Source organism: Haliaeetus leucocephalus, unplaced genomic scaffold, assembly GCF_000737465.1.
Source record: "Haliaeetus leucocephalus isolate CR32 unplaced genomic scaffold, Haliaeetus_leucocephalus-4.0 Scaffold636, whole genome shotgun sequence".
NCBI classification, from domain to species: Eukaryota; Metazoa; Chordata; class Aves; order Accipitriformes; family Accipitridae; genus Haliaeetus; species Haliaeetus leucocephalus.
In genome coordinates, this window is record NW_010973072.1 from 5,950,010 (window position 1) to 5,971,375 (window position 21,366).

The 21,366-nt window shown below is 39.5% G+C and overlaps 1 protein-coding gene across 2 annotated transcripts in view; it reads left to right on the forward strand.

Annotated features, from left to right (window-relative positions):
• Positions 1–118: 118 nt before the first annotated feature.
• CPPED1 (calcineurin-like phosphoesterase domain containing 1) overlaps positions 119–21,366 on the forward strand; it is a 49,893-nt gene continuing 28,645 nt past the window's right edge. For both annotated transcript variants that reach the window (XM_010578483.1, XM_010578484.1), the window contains exons 1-2: positions 119–235; positions 11,797–12,015. In XM_010578483.1, the coding sequence (XP_010576785.1) occupies positions 172–235; positions 11,797–12,015 (283 nt within the window). In that variant the 5' untranslated portion in view covers positions 119–171. The remainder of the gene's footprint in view (positions 236–11,796; positions 12,016–21,366) is intronic.

Here is a 21,366-nt window from a genome sequence, read left to right on the forward strand (position 1 = left end):
CGCCCCCCCCCCCCCCCCCCGCTCCCGGCCGCGCTCAGGCCCAGCTCCCCCTCCGGCGGGGCTTCTCCCGCCCGCGCCCAGGCACCGCCCCCGGCGGAGGCGGTGCCGCCCCCTCGCCGACCCGGGGCCAGGTGGCGGCTGCCGGCAGCGGCCGCGCGGCGGGCGGGAGCTATGGCGGCGGAGGGGGACGCGTTTCTGAAAGCCCGGGGCAGGACTCTGACCGCCTTCCGCCAAGGTACGCGCCGCGGCGGGAGCGCCGGGCGGAACCTCGGCATAGGGCTGCGGTTCCGGCGGGCTCTCTTCCCCGCCGCGCAGCCGGGCGGGTAGTGCGGGAGGGGCGTGCGGAGGGGAGGCCCGGGGCTTTCCCCGGCGGCAGCGGCAGGAGCGCTTACTGCCGGCGGGGGAGGCGTAGGGCAGGCGCTCGGAGGGACTGGGGCAGGGCCGCGGGCCGTCTACCGGCGCCAGGAGGCCCGTGATAGGGAGCCCCCCGCTCGGGGGGCTGCTGCTGCCGGGCGGCGGGGGCCCGGCTGAACGCGGAGCTGCGGCAGCCCGCTGCCCTCCTGCTGTGCCGGGGCGCGCCCGAAGCGTCCGAAGTTTGTGACCACGTTAGCTGGAGAGCAGAGGCGCCTTGAAGCGTTTGGCCCGCGGTCCTGTCCGCAGCGTGGGTGGCTCCGGCTCCCGTGGAGAAGGTGCTGGTGGTGTCCAACACCAGATTCGTGTTAAAATGCTTGCCAGTGCGGCTAAACCTGATCTCCGTAGCTTGGGACGCTGTTGGTGCTGGCACTATGCTATCATGTGTTCGTACCTATAGGGGTGACCTAACAGGTTACAGGTAGTTCGTTGTTTGTGTTACTTAAGTGAAAGGCAGGTGTACCGTAACGGATGCAACTGGATGAGATCCCAGTTTCTTCAAGGTGCTTCAGCCTCTCTCAGGGTAGAGGTCAGCAGCTAGTTCCTCCCCTGGCGCTTCCACGCTGTGCAGAAACGGCACCATTAACCCCCTCGGCTGGTAGTGTTGTCCTAAAAGAGGATTTGTTACCCGGCGTGCAATAGACCAATCTCACACACTCAGGAGAGATATTGCTTTATTCCGCACAGGGTGCTTGGTGGACTTTCCACAAATCAAGCACACCAGATTCATCAGATGCGTCCCTTTTATACAGCAACAATTCCATCTAATTTATTAAACTACTCCTACCTAGTACATATTCAAACTATCTAATGCGTATACATAGGATTACATAACCATGATACATATATCAGATGCCTTCTCTGCATGCACAGGGGTCGCCGGTGGTCTTTGGTGGTCGTTTGAGAAGGTATCCCCTCCTCACTTTGATGGCTAAGTCACTCTGTATCAGGTCAGTGATTCATTTTCTGCCAAGAGGGATGCACAATCAATCAGGAAGAACAGAAATGGTCAGAATTCGTGCTCCGGGTGAGGCACCATGAAACAGGAAGACTAGAAAAGATCAGAATGATCTTGGTTAACTAACTTAATTTAGAACAGGACTTTCTAATCTACCACAGGATTTCCTATATCTGACATCAGTAGTGCCTGAGTATAAATCTGCTCCATAGGAGACATGCTTCTAGACTTGCCTCCTCCCAGGTGAATAAGGTGATGAGGCCACTGCCAAGCCAAAGATGGCAGCCACCTGCTGACTGCTGGTTCTTGTCTTGTGGCCGGACCAACAGAGGGTTATGTCGAACATCTATCTGTATCTCACCTGTTTGTAAAATTCTCCCAAGGATGGAGATTCTGCAGTATGCCTAGGTTTTTCAGGTGCATAACTAGCTCTGTGTTAAGAAATCTTTTCCTATTGCTACGCATGGAAGGTATTTTGTTTCCTTGTATTTGTTTATAAATTACAAATTGTATTGGTTTGGTGAGGTGGGCAAGCCTATTCAATCCCAACAATTTTGTGGTATTTTCTTGGGTTGCATTGGAAATATTTGGCTTTGCTTGTTGCCAAATAAAGAAAAATCACCAACTCTGAGCATGTGAAGTATATGTATACAGTCATTCTGGCAACCTATTAATTGCAGATGGTGTGGTTGGTTTGGAACAGAATGCCTAGCATTTGTTGAGGGGACAGATGGCAGACAAGCCATCTAGTTATATCAACTGTATAGTGAAATTGTAACAAAAGGAGTGTTCAACGGCAGTGTAAAAATTTCTGAACAAAAGCTTCATGTAAGTACTTCTTGAAAATTGCCTTAAACATGGAAGAAAAAAAATGCGATTTGGGTTATCAGCTTTCCAGGTCTGTTTCTTTCTCCTGAGGTGTCCTTGTTTGTTACTGACTGGTTGTTTTTAATCTTGTTCAGGACTTTTTAGGCTATGATAGTGCAGCTACCATCTTTGGGTACAATGTTTCTTTGTCAATAGTTTACTCAGCTCTTTCTTAAGAGGCTAAAGTTCAACACAACCTTTTAATAACTAAATGATTGGAAAAAAAACAGAACCAAGGACTGATAAAACTGAGGAAAAGTTTCTTGCAGTTTAAGATGAAAATCAGGTATCTGTGTTTTGTTTTTTTCCTCAGTCCTTAGGTTTCACTCCTTCTGTTAAACAGGTAGCTACACAAAATATTTACTACCACTGCTATGGCTTGGCACACTGTTTCCTTTTAAAATTTGAGAGTCACCATTGAGAGCTTAATTTCCTTTTTTTTCCTTACTACTCTTTCTGCAAAATCACTCTTCCATACCCTATTCCCTAATAGTAATTTGTTCAGTCTGCTTTCACATTACGTGGAGGTTATACCTGTAACCTGCTCTAATCTACTCTTGATATGTGTGAATCAGAAGCTCAAGGTTAGGGCTCTAAATTATCCATGTAATCAATGGAGCATAGTAGAAAACAGTGCATAAATACCCTACTTTATTGGCAAGATACCTCTGTTTGCTTTGGCTTTACTTTTTTAATAAATTGCCTGTCTTTTCTACCCATGTTAAATTATGCTTCAGATGTCTACTACTTTTATTAGTATTTTAGTGAAGAAACAGGACCATATATTTGGGTAAACTCTGTCTTCACCACTTCTAAAAAGTCATGGGGTTTTTTTGGTTTGGGTTGGGTTTTTGTCCCAAGTATGCCAGTAGCATGCTGTGCAAAGAATTTCTCTGAAAGTACGTAGAGCACTTTTTTCAAGTAACTAAACAAGTGATAGTACCATCAGCTTAACTGTTTGAGAAATGTCTCTGTTTTGAACCTGTGTTTTGCTAGTTTTAGCTGATGGTTCCAAAACCTTTATCTGGAAGAGGCAGATAACCAGCATTGCATACTCATGTTCTCATTTCCACATGTGTTTTTATGTTCCTCTGTCATGCCTCCCTCACTAATCTTTTGCAAACTCTTCAAGTTAAATCAGTTGTTTCTCTTACTTTTTATTTGCTCTCTTCTCTATTCCTTTCCTATCTCTGCTTTTTTGCCATTACTGAATGTTGAGCTGACTTTTCTTTGTAGCACTTGTTAGAACTATCATTGATTATATGAAGTTAGTGGTGTTTTTCCCATGTGCGCTATCCTGCACTTTTCTACATTGCAGTTCATCTGCTTTCTTGAATTGTCGCTGCGTAATGAAGTGTCTCCCCAGTTGTGCACAACCAGGCCTTATTCTCATGCTGCCAAATGGCTTAGTTTTAGCAAATTGCATTTCTTCCTTATTCAGTTGCTGTTACAGATTGTTTTGAATCTGTTGAACAGTATCTGTCCCAGTACGGATTCAGGTGGGATCTGTGTGTCTTGTTCTTTTTTTTTTCTTAACAGCTTTTTATGCATGCAAAGACTTTCATATTTCAAGACAGCTTGGCTTCCTTAAGAGTCTTTGATGAGTAACTGTCAGACACCTCTTGGAGATGGTATCAAGTGGATTTTCCTTGTCCATGTAAAAGCTGTCCATTACTCTTTCTGAAGAATCAGTTAGGTGCAGTAGTTACTGTCTTTGTTACAGTTTTCATTAACCTGCCTGTACAGATGCCAGTTTTGCAGTCAGTAGCTACCAGACTGCTTGGAAAACCCTTTTAAATGCAGGTGTGATAGTGGCCATCTTCCTGCTCCTCTGGTACAAAGGCAGTTTTAAGCAAGAGGTAACTCCACGGGGGTTAGCTGTTTTTTACTTTTGAGTTCTGTGGATGCCACCTAATCTGAGTGGTTTGTTATTGTTCGTGTCTATTTGTTGAATCATCTACTGGTATTTTGATTTGAGACAGATCCGATGCATTGTCTCTAAGGGAGAATTCTGGCATTAGATCTTCACAAGTTCCTTCACAATAAACGTGGATACAAAATTTTACATTGTTTTTTTTCTGCTCTGCCTTTATCTTTGGGTGCATCTTGCACGTCTGGAACATCTGTTAGCCTTAGTGAGTGTCTGGCAAGCTACCTGCTCCTAATTCCTCTAAAAAGGGCTGTATTAGTTTTCAGATTTATGGTATTCCCAGTTCTTCACTTTTTCTAGCTTGAGTTACTGGACTCTTGTATCTAACTTTCCAGTGTATAAAATCTTCCCTGTTTTCTTTATTTGGATGCTTTAGCTTTTTGACGGATGCTGTCCTGCTCTTACTAGCGTCCTTATGGCTGCTGTTTATGTTGTTTAGTCAGTCTGGATTCTTTTTGGTTTCTGAAGTTCTTAGTAAATGCTGTGCATATGGTGTGACACTCTGGGATAGTGTCTTTGAATAGTTTCCACGCTGCCTTCAAGGATTTTTGCACTTTTTAAAAGCATCGTAATTACATATAGTTCGCCTTCCTTTGAAATTAAGTACAACCACAGTTGATTTCTTATTTTTTCTTGCTTTCACGAGTGTTGGATCTTGGCACATTATGATTACTGTTCTAGAGCTCTTCAACAGTAATATTTTTGAGCACTGATCAGAACTGCTTCCCAGCTAGCATATTCCATTCCCAATACTGTCTCCAACTCTCATATGAATTAGGCAAATTTTTACGTGGGTTTTGAGCAACTTTCTGTGACTTCACCTTGTCATTATGCAAGCCACCCCCCTTCACACCTACAGTCTTGGGCTGTAAAGTTTCTGTAATGAGTTTACATGTTAAATTTGGGGGTGGGCATAAAGGCATGACTAGAGTTTAGCATTCTGTAGCCCTCAGTACAAATAAACTGTATCTGAGGGGGAATTTCCTACCTTGATAGTTATCTAAGAAGTTTAAAAGTATATATTTTAAAAACAGTAGCACTGCCTAATTTATTTGAGAAACTGTATTCTGTCAGTCTTTCTACTGACATTAGCTCTGTAGTTTAGGCTCACCGTATATAATTTCTACAATAATTACTCTTTTAAAGGGTTTTATTTTCTCTCTGAAAAATGGATTTTGATACCTGTTTTCAAGGTTTTTTTTCCCTGATGCATAAAATTGCGCCTTCCATAATAGGTTGCCTTGGTCATTCATCAGAACCTTCAATAGTCGTATCTTTGGTAGTCTCTAAGGTACACATGGAAAATATAGCTGAAAGGAATGCATATTTCATTAGATTGAAATCTTTTGTATTTGGACATACAGACAATAACAATGGTGTTTTTGAAGCCATAATTATTGATAATGTTTCAATATTAAACAAGGAATTACTAAGGATTTAGTGCAAGTCCTTTATTGTTTTTCAAGCTATTCCAGGACTGAGAGGAATTAAAACAATTTCCTTTAAAGGTGAGTTGCAGAACAATTGCAAGGAAAAAGTTTTTGCCTTTTGTGTTGTTTGTGATATAAAAATACTGCCTTCACTTAAAAAGATTTCATTTTCCTTCCTTCCTTCTTTAGAAAACCAAGGTTGTGCTTCTTGTCCAATTTTACCTAGAAAGAGAGTCGCAGGCATGCTTTGTAGGCAGAGACAGCTCAGGCAGGGAACCATGTACCTGTATTTGCTATTTTGTGATCTTTCAGAGAAGTGAAATTAATTCCCCTGGCAAACCCAATGTGAGAATGGGGGCATTTTTCATATCTATTACTGCCCATGATATACTGAGCAAGCACTAGGCATGTGTCCATGTCTATTCTCCTCTGATACAATAGTGTATAGAGAGAGATTATGGACAGGAGTAACTTTTCATAACTAATTTGTTTTCATGAAATTCTGTAGAGTGTAGAGGAAGAAGAAAACCAATATACAGTTGAAACCAAACAATGTAATTTAAAAAAAAGTCCCACTAGGGAAATAGTGGAAATCCCACCAGTACTACATGGCTGTCTGAGGCCAGCTTGCAGTGGTTTATATGAGCAATCTCTATATATTTGTGATCCTCAGAGAGGGGGGAAGAAAAGGGAGGAGAAATTAGGAAAACCTAAAGGGGAAGAAATAAAGACAGGGCAAGATATTAGCTATTATCCTCTATAAATGGTAAGGTTTGGCTTAAATCCCACCTAGGTCCTTGAAGTGTCTTTTTGTGTGTGATCACAATACATGGCTGAGGTTTTCTCTTGTGAATTGCTGCTGACTACTTTGGCCCTTCACAGAATTAATCCTTAGATAAAATTAGAAGCTGGCACCATTTTTCAGCCTATGCTACTAAAAATACACTGCATTGATCCTCTCTCCGTACTTTGGCATGCATGGGAGCAGAAAAAGAGTGGGAAGCTATTGAAACTGAGGCATAACAACATGTTCTGAAGTTGGACTTCCTCCGTGGTGATCAGCTGTGCAGCTCTTAAGGAGGCCTGGGAATAAAACGGATTTGGAATAGGAGTTTTGTGTGGCTTACTGTGTAAAAGCAGCTCCACAGATATTTTTTGTCCTTCAGAAATGGAAACTGTATGTTGTCGTGGTTTAACCCCAGCCAGCAACTGAGCACCACGCGGCTGCTCACTCACTCCCTGCCCCACCCCCAGCAGTGGGATGGGGGAGAGAATCGGGGAAATATAACTCGTGGGTTGAGATAAAGACAGTTTAAGACAGAAAGGAAGAAAATAATAATGGTAGTAATAATAATAAAATGGCAATAATAATAAAAGAATTAGAATATACAAAACAAGTGATGCACAATGCAATTGCTCACCACTGACTGACCGATGCCCAGTTAGTTCCCAAGCAGTGATCTGCCCCACCCGGCCAGCTCCCCCCCCAGTTTATATACTGGGCATGACATCACGTGGTATGGAATATCCCTTTGGCCAGTTTGGGTCAGCTGTCCTGGCTGTGTCCCCTCCCAACTTCTTGTGCCCCTCCAGCCTTGCTGGCTGGACATGAGAAGCTGAAAAATCCTTGACTTAGTATAAACACTACTTAACGCACTGATGTTTTCAGTTGTTGCTATCATCATTACTCTTATATTGAATCCAAGACATAACACTATAGCAGCTACTAGAAAGAAAATTAACTCTATCCCAGCTGAAACCAGGACATACATACATCAGTTATCTGAGAAATCTGCTGACTTTTGTCTGGTATTTGCATTTTCTTATTGCTGTGGTAAATTCAGAAAGTTGCAAAAAGCCTCTATGCTCATAGGGATGAAGAACCAATCTGCAGGGGTTCTCAGCTCTGCTCAATTTTGTGATGCAAGAGAGAAGGCAGAGAAAAATTTTTAGTAATCGAATCCTAATCTTCTGTTACTTTACCTAGCATGCACTTTGTCTAATACAACTGCATAGCTCATCTAAAGGCTTGAAAATTGAAACTCCTAGCGAGAAGAATGCCTTTGATGTCATTCCCATAAAAGTCATTGCTTGTTCCATTTGAAGGGAAGATAGCAACTGTACATGCTATTTAATTGAAACCCTATGGAGTAACATCTAGGACCTGGATCATGGCTAGATGATCACTGCAAAAACAGCTGTTCCCCCTCCCACCACTTGTGCCCAATGCTGTTACTAACCCTCTGCCAGACTTTGGCATTCCCCTAGCATAGCAACAGAATGATTTGTCTGAGCACTCTTCTTGTGATTCAGTGCAAAGTCCAAAAAAATTGTTCAAGCAATTTTTTGTGGTGCCTGACTTACTGCTTAAGCAGACATGGTTCGTTTGCATGGCCTACCGTACCTGTTCTGCTTGAGGGTGCTAACAAGCAGCTGGTGAGGGAGAGAAGTAGGGTACAGAAGCTTTGTTAGTAATTATCTGAACACAGTCCGTTGATAAGTCATTTAATTGTTGGGCAAAAGACTTCTGGATCCATCTGTGGTAGTGGAAGAGACTTTTACATTCTGTTTCTCATTGCTACCCTCTTACCATATTGGTCTGTTGAAAGAGCACTTTGTACAGGCATGTTTCCTGGAGTTTTAAGCAAAGTTAGCCAAATTGCGCTAGTTGCAACACTTTAAACTTTAGCTGGACCTTGCACAGATAAGGAAAAGCTTGCATTAACCCTCTGCAGACAGACCAGTGAGGGCAATTAAGCATTATTGCGTGGATGAGGTGAACCCGGAACAGGCTTTAGAGTCGGTGCAGGTGCAAGTTTGCACCAGTGGTGGTATACCAATGCAACTCTCTTAATGATATTCTGCTTTTATTTATAGTACTTTATGGTAACTGAAACACATTCCTGATAAACAAAAGCTCAAGTTTTAAGTTGAAACTGAGTGTCCGTATATTATTCTGTTCCCATATATTCTTATGGTTTTTGGTGAACAAAATCAGTAAGTACTAAACTAAATCAGTAAGTACCACTTGATAAGTAATAAGCTAATGGAATTTGGTTTAAGTACTAGGTTTATTTGTTTTTAAATAGGTTTTCTAGTTGGAGTGATCAAATAAGAAGACAAAGGAGGAAATATTTATTCAACCTTACTGTTATTTTTTTGGTAACTATTTGATAAGTTATCAAATACCACAAAAATAGCTGTTGACTAATTTATTTGACTAAGACCAGATAATTAAACTAACATTTTAAGTAAATGTTATTTATGTAGCCCTGATTCCTGGATCTTTTCTGTTGTCCCTGCTTTGCTTTCTTCATTTTATCTTTTTTTTTCCTATGGGAGAATATAGCATATACCTCTGCATCATTTTCAGTTCCTTTCACTTTTCACCTCCTATCTCTTTCCTTTTCTCCCCACTCTTCTTCACCTCCACCCCTGCATCTTCTGTTTCTCCTTTCTTCTGCCACTTCTTGATTCTGTCTGTGTACTAAACTTCTCTTTTCAAATTCATCTTATCAGTGTCTCTCTCTCTGCCTCACATGACCATCATTCACCCACTCAAACCAGAGCATCTGTGCACAGTCTTGGAAACATTCAGGTACTTAAAACCTAGAGAGCTACTATCTTGGCAGGAACATAAGGCAGGAAAAAAAAAATATCCATGAAGCATATATTAGAATAGCCCCTGGTCTGGCTTTGCAACCTGTTTTGCATCAGCTCTGCACGCTCCCTGACAGTGCACTGCCTGCTTGCCAGACTTCCCTCTGTTCAAGCATTATAGATGAAGCTCCCCGTTACCTGGGACCTGGTCCAGTCCTGCTGCCTGTGCCAGCCAGGCTGCCTGACAGCTACCTGGGCTGCTGCAGGTGCTCCAGCTGCCTTTGGCCACCAGACACCATCCCTGGGCCTCTGGAAAGGGAAACGCAGCATGCCCATCACTGAAACACAGTCTTTTAAAAAAAAGACTAGCTGTCTTTTCTAAGTAGTTCCTGTAAAAATAAATAGATAAATGTCTCTATATTTTACTAAGGCTACTATGGTAAAAATTACTGGCTTCAGATTAATCACTACAAAACAAGTAGATTTTGCTCAGCATTGATTATCAGTACTGTGTACTGAGTTGCTGGAAAAGGGACAGGTGTTAAAAATCCTACCATGTTGTTCAAAGATTTGAGCTTTTTTCCCATTTAATGAGTTTTGAGGATTGTGCCACTCCTCCAAAGCAAGTTCCTGTTTCAGACTTTCCCTTTTCAGTTTTATTTTGTGTAAGTCATGAAGGATTTCTGATGCAAGCTTCCTTAACTCATTCTTTTGCTATAGCTTTCCACTTATAAAAACTCTGAGCTGATTTCTTGGCACAAACAATGCCTTTGATGCAACGCGCAAGCTGGTTTTTAAGGCAGTCATATTTTGCCATGCAAGACAAAATAAAAACCTAAATTACTTTGTGTCATTCAGCTGGTTCCATATGGGCTCTATTGCAAACTCATGGATAGATGGATCGTTTCAATTGTCTAAATAAGTTGGAAATTTATTGGAACTAATTGGAAAAGTTTAACTTCATTTCAGAATTAAAAGCTAATAAATGGCTAAATGTTTCTATATAAAATATGTGATTATTATTTAGAACAAGGCAATGCTGGTATGAATTAACAGACAATGTTAACAGATTATAAATAATTTTGTTTAGAAATTAGGTGTTACTTTAACTAAAATGTAGAAGCTTGCACTTGGCAAAATGATCTGATGCCACAGCAAAGATTATAAACAGTGGGGGTTGCCCACATTCATTCTCTCTCACCCCAGGCTATACATATCTGTGGTGCAATGGATGAAACTAATGAGCTCTGTTTTCTAACCTTCCTTGAAAGAAACATACCCCCCTTCTTGCAAGGGAAGAAGCTCCAGTTCTAGATCACTTAAAAGAAAACCGAAAGTAAATGCATGCAGTGGACATGCTACTTGTTTATGCACTGTTATTGGAAGATTAGTTTTGCCTCATACTGTATTTCGGATCAGACTACATAACATGGGAGTATATTTAAGGATTATATTTTAATCTGAAATAATTTGCTGTATCTTTTTTTTTTTTTTAGGTTCAACTATAGATTGATGTAGTCTGAGTTTTTAACAGTTTAAATGCTGTTTAAAAAAAACAACAATAACACTAAATGTGTTAAGCCAAATACAGCTGTCAAAACTGAAATATTCAGGTTGCAAATGAATGCATTTGGACAGCTGGAGAAACCACAGTGTACTTGTGTTTGTACTTTAATTCCAACTTGAGACTTAAGTCTAGGAAACAGGATACCATTTTTGTTTTTAATTTATAGCCAACTGTTACTTTATTTGCCTGGTGTTGAGAAATTTTTTTCTTAATGTGCTTGTAGTCTTATGTATCATGCTTCTTATGTGGTACTTGTATACTTGCTTCTCTGATACTATAATAACAATAAAATTGTAGCAGTACAAATTCTGTTGTACTATCTGTCTGCACTGACTCTACCAATGGAAATTTATTTCTGAGGTCTCACCTTTTTATCATAGGTCTTGGGAGCTCTTGTGGCAGTTCTAAATTAGGATTTTCATTGTTGCTGCTAATTCTTATGTTGCTGCATTTTGTGTTTGCTAACCTTGGTCCTGTTGAGTGGCTTCAGTTCTAACTCCAATGAATGTGCTACATACAACTTCTCTCTAAAAGCATAAGAAAAAAAAGCATTTAACTCCTTAATAATTTAAGGACAAGTCTACTGGAACCATAAAATGTGTAATGTGTTGTGTATGTTTAACTTGTTAATTAAAGAAGCAATTATTGGAGTCTTAAAAGAATCAACTGAAATCTAACATTATACCCTTGTGCTATATTGTAGTCTTGTAATTTCCAGCATTATTTGCTGAATCCTTCACATACTTTTCCTCTAATCAGTCTGTAATTACCATGTGGTATAGTTAGATTAATATACTTTCATTTATTGCAGCTACCCATTAGAGGAAAATTTTGTACTTCTGCCTTTATAGTTGTCTTATGTGAATGATTACAGATTTCTGTACTTTCATTGAAGCAGCCTTGACTTACTTAGGTGAAGAGCAATAAGTTTAATGATGCATGGAAAACTTCATTCTCTTTATAAAAGTTTCTCTAGTGCTTAACTTCCCCTGCCCCTCCCCCCCCGCCCCCTCTTTTTTTTTTTTCTTCTTAGATGATGAGTACCAATGGAGGGGCCCCTTCTACTTCATCCAAGGAGCAGATCCTCAGTTTGGACTGATGAAAGCTTGGGCAGTTGGAGACACGAACAATGGAGATGATGAATGGGGAGAAGAAATCAAATTAGCAGAGCAAGCAGTGCAGGCCATTAACAAACTAGACCCTAAACCCAAGTTCTTTGTGTTGTGCGGAGACCTTATCCATGGAATGCCAGGTAAGGCAATTAAAAGTGTAGAATGGGGATCGTAACTCCATTTTCTTTGTATTTCAGATTGGCAACAAGGCTAATTTAATTTCCTTGACTTCACAATATTCTTTCATAGGATTTGGTATGCTACTGTTTTGGTATTTGGGGGAAAAAACGTGCTTTGTAGATGATTCTTGAGACATTCTGATTTCTTCATCTGACTTCCTGTATCATTCATTTTAGGGGTGTACTTTTGTTAATCAGTTGCTTTCTTTTCAGTGGGCCTGAGGAAATTTTCTTTGAAATAAAAGCCCTAAGAACACACATTAAAATTCTTTCTTCTAAACAAATTGCTTTGAGAAGACAAATAGGGACCCTAGCCATTGGGGAGAAACAATAGCTATGGCTTATTGAGTACCTAAAGTGGGTGAAGCTCAGAGGATTCTTTGGCTTTCTAATGCTTAATAAATTCAACTGCTTCAATATTTAAATTCTTAAAATGCTAAAAGTCAGCAAATTCAAGCTTCAGCATTTGGTCCTGTTGCTGTGGGACTTGGAGATCAGTATGTTTCTGTGTACAGCCAGAGGAAGAACAACAGACCATCTAGAAAGGTGGATTACAAAGTTTGACAGTTATAACTTTAAAACAGACTGGTAATACTTCTATTTTAAGAAGATAAATACTCTTATCGGAAGTGAAAGAAAAACTGATGTTACCAGTTGACAAGGGGTCTGAAAAGCAGATCTAAGCACAGTGTCTTTATTTCCTAGCCTTGATACGAAGCAGAGCTCTAGACAGCCTTAGCTATGTAGCTGACAGCAGACCAATCTACCAAGTGAGCCTGCAAATAGAGTCCTGTGTGCTTCGCGCTACACTCTGCTTTGCACTCCACTTGCACCTGAGGTGGTGCATCCCAGCTCATCTTTGCACAGCAAGGTTTTGAGCATGTTAGAGACCTTTCACTAAGTCCTTCCGTGTCCTGCAAAATGGATTTTAAAACCTGAGCTGTCAAATTGACTGACATTATTTATAGGCTACAGACTTTCCTTTGAACAGAACATGATTTTAGTGATAGAATGGAAAAGTGTAAAAACCAACACATTTAAGCTTGATCAAATCTACTGTGTAACACCTCAGTAGCTTGATCATAATATAAAGTCTGCCATTATGCAGTTGTTTTATTGGTTTATGTTCTTCCATTAATTTTGGAAGTACAGGTTTAACCCGGAATCATAAAATAATCTCTTCCTAAGAATCATCTGGCCTTCCTATAGCAGAGTTTTAATAAGTATTTCAGTTAGGACTTCTAATTTGTGTAAGTGTTCCAAATATGTTATCTTCAGTATCCCTTGTAAGAGGAATAAAATTCAGGACAAATAATAGGTGTTCTACATCCTATTAAAACGGATCTTTCACTCACAAATTTAAATAATCCAGGAAGCTAAGTTAATTTCATTTTACCTAGATATTTCTCAAAGGCTCATAAAACAATGCAAAGTTCTGAGTACTTTTGTCTATACTGACTTTAAACAACACTATTCTAAGGCTTTTCTGTTGATACAGAGTAAGTGCGACCTACAGAAAGCCAGCAGTCTTCTGACTTCCACTGGGTACTAAATGGCTAGATACAATAAGTCAGTCTTGTGTGTGGCAGTTTTTATGGTTTGTGGGGGTTTTTTTTCCTAGTAATGGATCTCTGTAGTCATTATTGTCCCTTTTACCAGTGTATGTCTCAGACTTTGGTAATATTTTATATACAAACCTGTTAGGGTTTTGCAAAATATTATCATATATTCATTTTGCTAACAAACGTAAAAGAAACTGAACGGATTGTATGGCTGAGATCACTTACATTGTGTGATGTATATGCTGTGCATTGTATAAGTATTTGAAGCTGCCTAGTGCAATTTCCAAGAAATTGCAAGAAAGAGCAGTTCATTACTCAATGATCTTAAGGGTCTTTTCTAGCCTAAATGATTCTATGATTCTATTATTACCTCACTTGAGCCACCATATTTAATTCATCTAATAATTTCTTGTTGATTGAAATTATGTTAATACTTTGCAAGCCTGTGTTATCATGTACTTATATAAAGTAGTTAAGGAAATGTGCTACTAAAAGGAATTTTAGAATATTCAACTGGCACAATTACTTATTTCATTACTGCCTTTGTATTTTATACAAATGGCTTGCTGTGCCGTGAGTTGGTAAAGATATAAGTACAATTTCACAATTGTACAGGTAAGTACAATTTTACAGTCAGCCATTTGTCTTTCTGTCTAAACTGATGAGAGAGATAGAAGTGAATTGCTCTACGGTACAGATACCTGTGGATTAACACTCTGACTGCTTGCCTAGAAGGGAAGGGAGATGTATGATACAGCAAGGGAGACAGAAATGCAGTCAGAAGAATATTTCATAGAAGATAAATCTAAATCTATGTGTTTAAAAGAACGTGAAACAACACTTTAAACTGTATGAATTTGTATTTTGGAAGTGAAATAATAGGTTTTTCAAAGGATTTTTTTCCTACCTTTTCCTCTCGTTTACCTAGCTTCTGGAATAGAAACTCCTTCAAAATACAAAAAGAGTTAAAGAAAACTTAAAGAAAAGATACTTTAAAGCAAGACAACTCACAGCCTGTTTTTAAAATGTCTTCAGATACTTATTGACAATTTCTTTGGTTTGGCTTGTTAATAGTTGTTACTGTATGAGCCATTGCAAGACATTGGCATTAAGAAGCCAAGATGGCCTTAAAACAACTTATTTGCTGCATATTCTTTTATCAAAACAGAAATCCTCTGATGTTAGAAATGAAGACTTTGCAGTGAAAGTTTTTTGAAAACTTGGAAGTACTGCAGTCACATTCTCAAGTTTTCTGCCACATTCCATGCTATACTCTAGGGATTGAGGTGACTTCCTTCTCACAGAGGAATGAATTCTTAAATTTCTTCTGTTACATGGGTGTGTGTTTGAACCGCTAGTGTATTTCTGCACCATTTATGACTCAGATAGAAAGCAGGAGCCATTATATTGCACTGTCATATGGCACAAGTCTCTCTCCACTAATTCCAGTACTAATACTGTGCTTGAGACTTCATACTTCTTTACATTATCCATTTAAACAATTCTAACTTAAAGTGAAGACACAATGAGGTAAAAAGCTGTCAGCAACTGATTAAACTCTTAAAAAATTTTTAGAAAGTGTTCCATTTAAAAAAAACAGTATATTGAAATTTTCCAGCACTTTCATTATTTGTTACAACAAAAATTTGAAATTGTAAGTTGTCTTTTGGCAATACTATATTAATGAAAAAGAGCAAACAGAGAATCTAAGAATTTTTATAGCAAATAGCTTTTCAGATAATTTGAACGTATAAATGTTTACAGAATTGAAGATCAGTAGTAATATTTCTTTTTCTGGAGTAATGTAACTATTTTCGCTGTTCTAGCCAAGGATGTTTAGACCTATGTAATGCATGCCTGTAGTAGTATGGTACCGCAATCATTTCATACTTCTCCACTGAGGAGACTCTCCAAGAATAATTACTGTGTCAATTCCCTTATCATGTTAGTTCAATAAAAGGAACGATTAAAAATTCATTTTTAACATGAGACAAGACATTGATTTAAGTTTAACAATTGTGAATTTGGCTTGTACATGTATCTTATTTAATGTCTCAAATTGCCTTTTATATCACTTGTGTATATCGCCTATATTAAAACTGAAAACAGCATTGATGAAAGTGTATCACAGTTACTATTGCAGCATGGTTACTGAAGAAGGCTATAATCAATTGAAGTTCAGCTATTTTTACAATCCATTGGCCAGTGTCTATCAAGTGCTTTGGATTATACTGCTTTATAATCAATGCCTGTCAATAAAAAGGCGGGGGCAAACCCCACATCTTCCTCTCTTCTCTTAATACGTTTCATCATGGAGTACTAGTTTATGATGACTGTTTTAAAGCGTGCACTGTATCCATTTAGCTGAAGCAATGTTGAAGCCTTTTGTAAAGGAACTCCAAGAAATCTCAGAATTCCAGCAGCTAGAAGTGATGAACAGAATCCTGATCAGCTGGGAAGCAATCAGGCACAGCACTTGGAATCCATTACAGATGTCATTAGAGCAATGAAGTAATCAGTGCCGGTATCGTTGTATTTAGCTGCTGATTAAAAGTAGTTTGTACTCTGAATATTATTTTCAGAAGTTTTTCTTGATTACATAATCAAGAATAGGATATCTATTCCTGGTAACGCTAATATTGTGGTACATAATCAAGAATTTTAAGCAATACCTTATAGTGCAACTGTGTTACTGAAAATAATTTCTATAAACTCAATACTTAACACCTAGATACACCATGATAATGAAGGACTTACTTCTGAAGACATTGTGTGCATTAAGTTAGTGCACCATAACTTAATATGGCAAAAATGGTAATCTGCAAAATGCAAAATACTGTTGATTGGATAATGTGTTTGTTTCACTGCATTTTTCTAAAACTCGGGAAATTTATTTCTAAAAGTGTTTTTTCTCATATCAAGTTGGAACCTTCTGTTTTGTTTTATGACAACTTCCCATATTGTTCCATTAACCAATACTCTTTGAGCCCAACAGTCTGGCTAGTTTTTCACCCATCTAGTTCTCCACTCATCTAGACTGTAACATCCTAACTCCACAATCTTTTGATTTTTATAGAGAGGTGCCTCACAGTGACATCAGCCAGTTCTCTTGGTACTCTTGGATGCATCCCATCAGGTCCCATGGACTTGCTTGGGTTGAAACTTTTCAGGAGATACTTGGCTAAATCCTGTTCCACTATTGATGTTTCCTCTGCTCCTCTAACTCTGGGAGAACAGTTTAGTGAAGACAGGCAAAAGAAGCACTGAGTACCTGTCACTTGTCGTTGCCTCACTCAGCAGTGGGCCTGTATTTCTTTGTTTATTATTTTATTGCTAAAATAGTAGTAGAAGCTTTTGCTGCCTATCATGCCCTTTGCTAGTTTCAGCCCTCAGTGAGCTTTGGTTTTTCTGACACCAGCCCTGCATACCCAGGTACTTTTTCAATATTCTTCCTTCCAAGTCCATCTTTGCTTCCATCTCCTTTGTATGTTCTTTTTCCATCAGTACTCAGGCATGAGTTCCTCGTTTAGCCAAGTCCTTCTTCTCCTGATAGTCTACTGCTATTTTTTTTTTCTACACCCACCCACCCACCCCCTGTATCAGGAAGGACCATTCTTGTGTTAGGAGGAGCTTGTCTTTGAAGACATGTCAAATCTCTCAAACTTTTGCCTTTCTGAGCTGCTTCCCACAGGATCCTATATACCAGTTCCCTGAATAAGCCAATCTGCTGTCCTGAGGTCCCAGATCTGCTATCTGCCTTCCTTACTCCCCTCAGGATCTTGAACTCCATGTTGATAGCTGCTACAGCCAAGGCTGCCAAGGATTAACATGTCCCCTAGCACTTCTATGTTTGTGACTAGCAGGACTAGGAGAGTAGGCCCTGGTTGGCCCATCTGTGTCAAGAAGTTGTCCCAGACTCCCTCCTGGATTGCTGTCAGCAGATGTCAGGGAGGTTAGGCTCACAGAAGAGCCAGCATGTGATCTGGAGACTTCTTCAAGTTGCTTATAGAAGACCGAATCCACATCTTTGCCCCTATTAGGTGGTCTGCAGCAAAACCCCACTCTTAGTGGGTAATCTCTCCTCTGATTCTGACTCAAAAGCGCAACAAACCTGGTGTCTGTTCCGTAGAGTAGCTCCCTCCATACATTGAGGGCAAATTCCCCTGCCTTCTTTGTTGCCTATCTTTCCTGTTTCAGGTTTCATGAAGCATTGTGCTTCCTCCTTCATCCCATACCTCGAGTGTAGATTGGTGTCCAGGAAACAGCTTCTGTATTTCAACACCTCTCACTACAACAGCAGAGAATTCAGCTGTTTGCAGCCAAGGTTGCCCTGCTGAAGCCACAGAGAAACACTGACTTGTGAGGCTGAGAATCCAGCAGCTGTTTTTATGTGGCTGAATTCCTTTGGAGGAAATTGTTTAACTGCATTTTTTTAATGATACTACTGCTGTCAGTAACTTGATAGACATCAGTTCTAGCCAGCAAAGTCCTTTATGTGATGTAGCTTTAGACCAAGTGTTTAATTATTTTTCATTAATTGCTCTGCTTACATGGGTGAAAGAACAAGTAAGACAGCAAGACTCCTGCAAACTTTACTTAGCTCTGACTGTAATAAAACTTAGCTGTTTAGAGACTAAATGAAACGAGACTTGTCTAATAATGTGTATAATCAAAAAAACTGATAGAACTTGGTTAAGAGTGATCTGTTAGCAGTGTGATAATGGATCAGTGAGCAAGTAATGTTTATGCTTGCAGTTTTAGATTCATTTGCGTGTATATGTTAATTAGAAGAAATCAAAATCACTAAAATTGAGTATTATGGCACTTGAAGTACACTGTGAATACTTGTACTAATTACTTTAGTTAAGTGAAGGCATAGTCTTGAATATACCCATTTCCTGCCCAGGTCATTCAGTGCTATATAATCTGATATTAGCCTTTTCAGTCAATTAAGTCCAAGTAGTGACATGTTCTTTTTTTTTTTTTTTTCATTCTACCTTTGTTTTATATTATTGAATTGTTTAATTAAATGCTTTCAAACTGTTATTTATAACATATTTCTGAAATGTTTAATTCTGGTGAAGGAACCTTTAGCTCTGCTAAGGTGAGTGGAAGCAGCACCTGACAGGTCAGAGCTGTGGGCGTTGTGCTCTACTTCAGAATTCCTTTGTTTTTCTGAGGGGTGGGGGGGAGGAGGATGCCCACATCATTTGCATTTGCTATTTCAAAGGCCTTTTCTGTGAAGGATTCACCTTTTTTTAATATCCATTTGCAAAGAACAAATCAACCTAGACAGCTGTGTAAAAGTGATGGCAGGAGACTAAGCCATTGTATTTTAAACAAACTAAATTCCAATACAAGAATTCTGTTGTCTGCTCTTCTGACATGCCTAGTGAATTAATTATGATGGTACTTCTTCCTTTTTAATTGATCTGTCTATACTTTCATTTCTCTCATTAGCTTCAGAAGCAATTGTCCATCTTTCTAGTTTGATGACAAGATAAGCAGTTGTGCCTATTTATGCTTTCTTATTCATTCCTAAGGTCTGGTGTTGTGGGGCTTTTTTTGCATAGATTTTTATTCATTTTATAGCTGATAAAAAATATTTAAGTGGTCTTACTCATTTTAGATGGTTTTAGTAATTTTTTTTTTAAACTTACCTTTCTTAGCCCTATTGAATTACTTGTGCTGCATTCCCCCTCCTCTAAGGCAGAGGCTGCGGGGAGGGAGGGAAGCTGCAAGGAGCTGTTATCCTGTTTGCTGGAGTTAGAGCTGCTTTCTGCCAGTTTGGACCTCAGCAGTGGCCCTGAAATTGGTACACCTGGTTCCAGCAGGTTGTTGCACTCAAAAGAACAAACTTCAGTTAATGCGTTATATCTAACTGATACACACTGTTCTTACAGTGGCTTTTCCTTCTGTCCCAGCATATTGGGAATACTTGTGGCCTAAGATACTCAGTATTAAGGGGTTGCAATGCTGTAGCAAAGAGGTCTGTGAGGAAGGACGGGTGGCTTTGTAGAATGTATATGATCGCAATACAAACTTTTTATCTAGGCTAAAGACAAGCTCTCATTAACTTCTTGTATTTTGTTATTAAAAAAGTTTCCTTAACATTAGACAGATTTGCTGTATACATTTCATAGTTGTCTGCCTGGTAGGATAAGCATTGTCCTTGTTTTCATGTGCCTATGTATATATTTTTGCATGTGTTCTTCCATTCACACATATGCAGAAATACATTTAAAATCTTTAAGTATTATGAATATGATACACTGCAGTAAAAATGTCATAAACTGATTACGCCCCACCCTCCCAGACACAAACTAGTTACAGCTTGATGAATAGAAGGTGGTTGGAGAGAATTAAACTGAAGCTGTTGAGTTTAAACAAAGCTGTCCTAGTCCGCATGGTACAGCACAAGAAAAATGACATTGCATGTAAATGTGTGCAGGGGAATGTTATGAGCTAGTCCAGTATCAAAAATTTAACTGTGCTCTTCAACAAAACAAATTGTACAATGTTTAAAATTATTTGTCTACAGAGGCTATTACTGGGTAGACCCAGCTTTCCAACTTAATTTTGCCCAACTTTTTGGATAGTTGGATAGTTTTTGTTTAACCTACCAATGTCAGCCAAAGCCTGGATGGTTCTCTGTGGTAGGGTAACAACATGGAATTGGTCAGATTATTGGCACCTTGAAGCATGATAAAATGTACATGCTTTTATAAATGTCCCTTTTGTAAATGGAACAAGTTAAAAGATCTGATTGTTTCAATCAGCTTTACAAAGCCGCGGTCATATTTGATGATGTTTTCTTACTGCTCCTTGGTGTGCTTGCTGTCTCTGGCTCTCTCTGTTGGGTCATAGTTGGACTGTAAGATTTTCCAGGATTGTGTCTGTTGCATATTTTCATGTTTTTATTGTGCCATCTAATATATGTTTCAGGCTGTTAGCACAACAAAAAGTGCCAGAAGAACTTCCAGATGGAAAGCAGGGGCACACCTATGGAGCTGGACGGGGTCGGGCTGCAGCTCAAGGAGATTGTTAAGTCTGAGTGTCCAGATTGCAGTTGAGGCACCTACATATTCTTTTTCCATATCTGTCTGTAAAATTTAAATGCACTAGTAAGAATAGTGGTGTAGCAACAACTGCTGTTTAATCAACAGAGATTGGATTCTATATGCTGAGGCAACATAGAAGATACCTAGTCTTATATTTGCAATATAACTTTAGGGACTCAACAGGAGTGAACAACTGCCTGCTGATCTTGATGGAGAAAGTGAATTGTGATGCGCACCGATCTTCTGCAGAGAGATGGTCCCTATATGTACACTTTTCCATAGTCTGTTGCATAGGTGCATTACAGCCAGTTACAAGAGTAAATTGGCTGGTATCAATTTAAACCCATGGCAACCCCATAATCCTTTGGGAACACCTTTTCATACTTTCCTGTTGCTCAAGACCTCCCAAAGTTTGAAAGAGGATGTTAATTATCCTGGGAAATTACAGAATGGTCACATATAGGTGTGAATGCTGTTGTTGCCCAGGAGCACAGTCAGAAGAGTATTGATATTGCTACGTACAGGCCACCGGCTGTACGCTAGTGTGCTTTGGGCTGACTTTGCGATGCCGCAGTCCTGGCCTATTGGGCTTGTTGTCAGCTTGTTGCAGGAACTTGCTGTGTGAACTGGAGCTTGGGGCCGGGCGTGTGTTGTTACTGTGAACAGTTGAAATGTGGGGTGACGGGAAA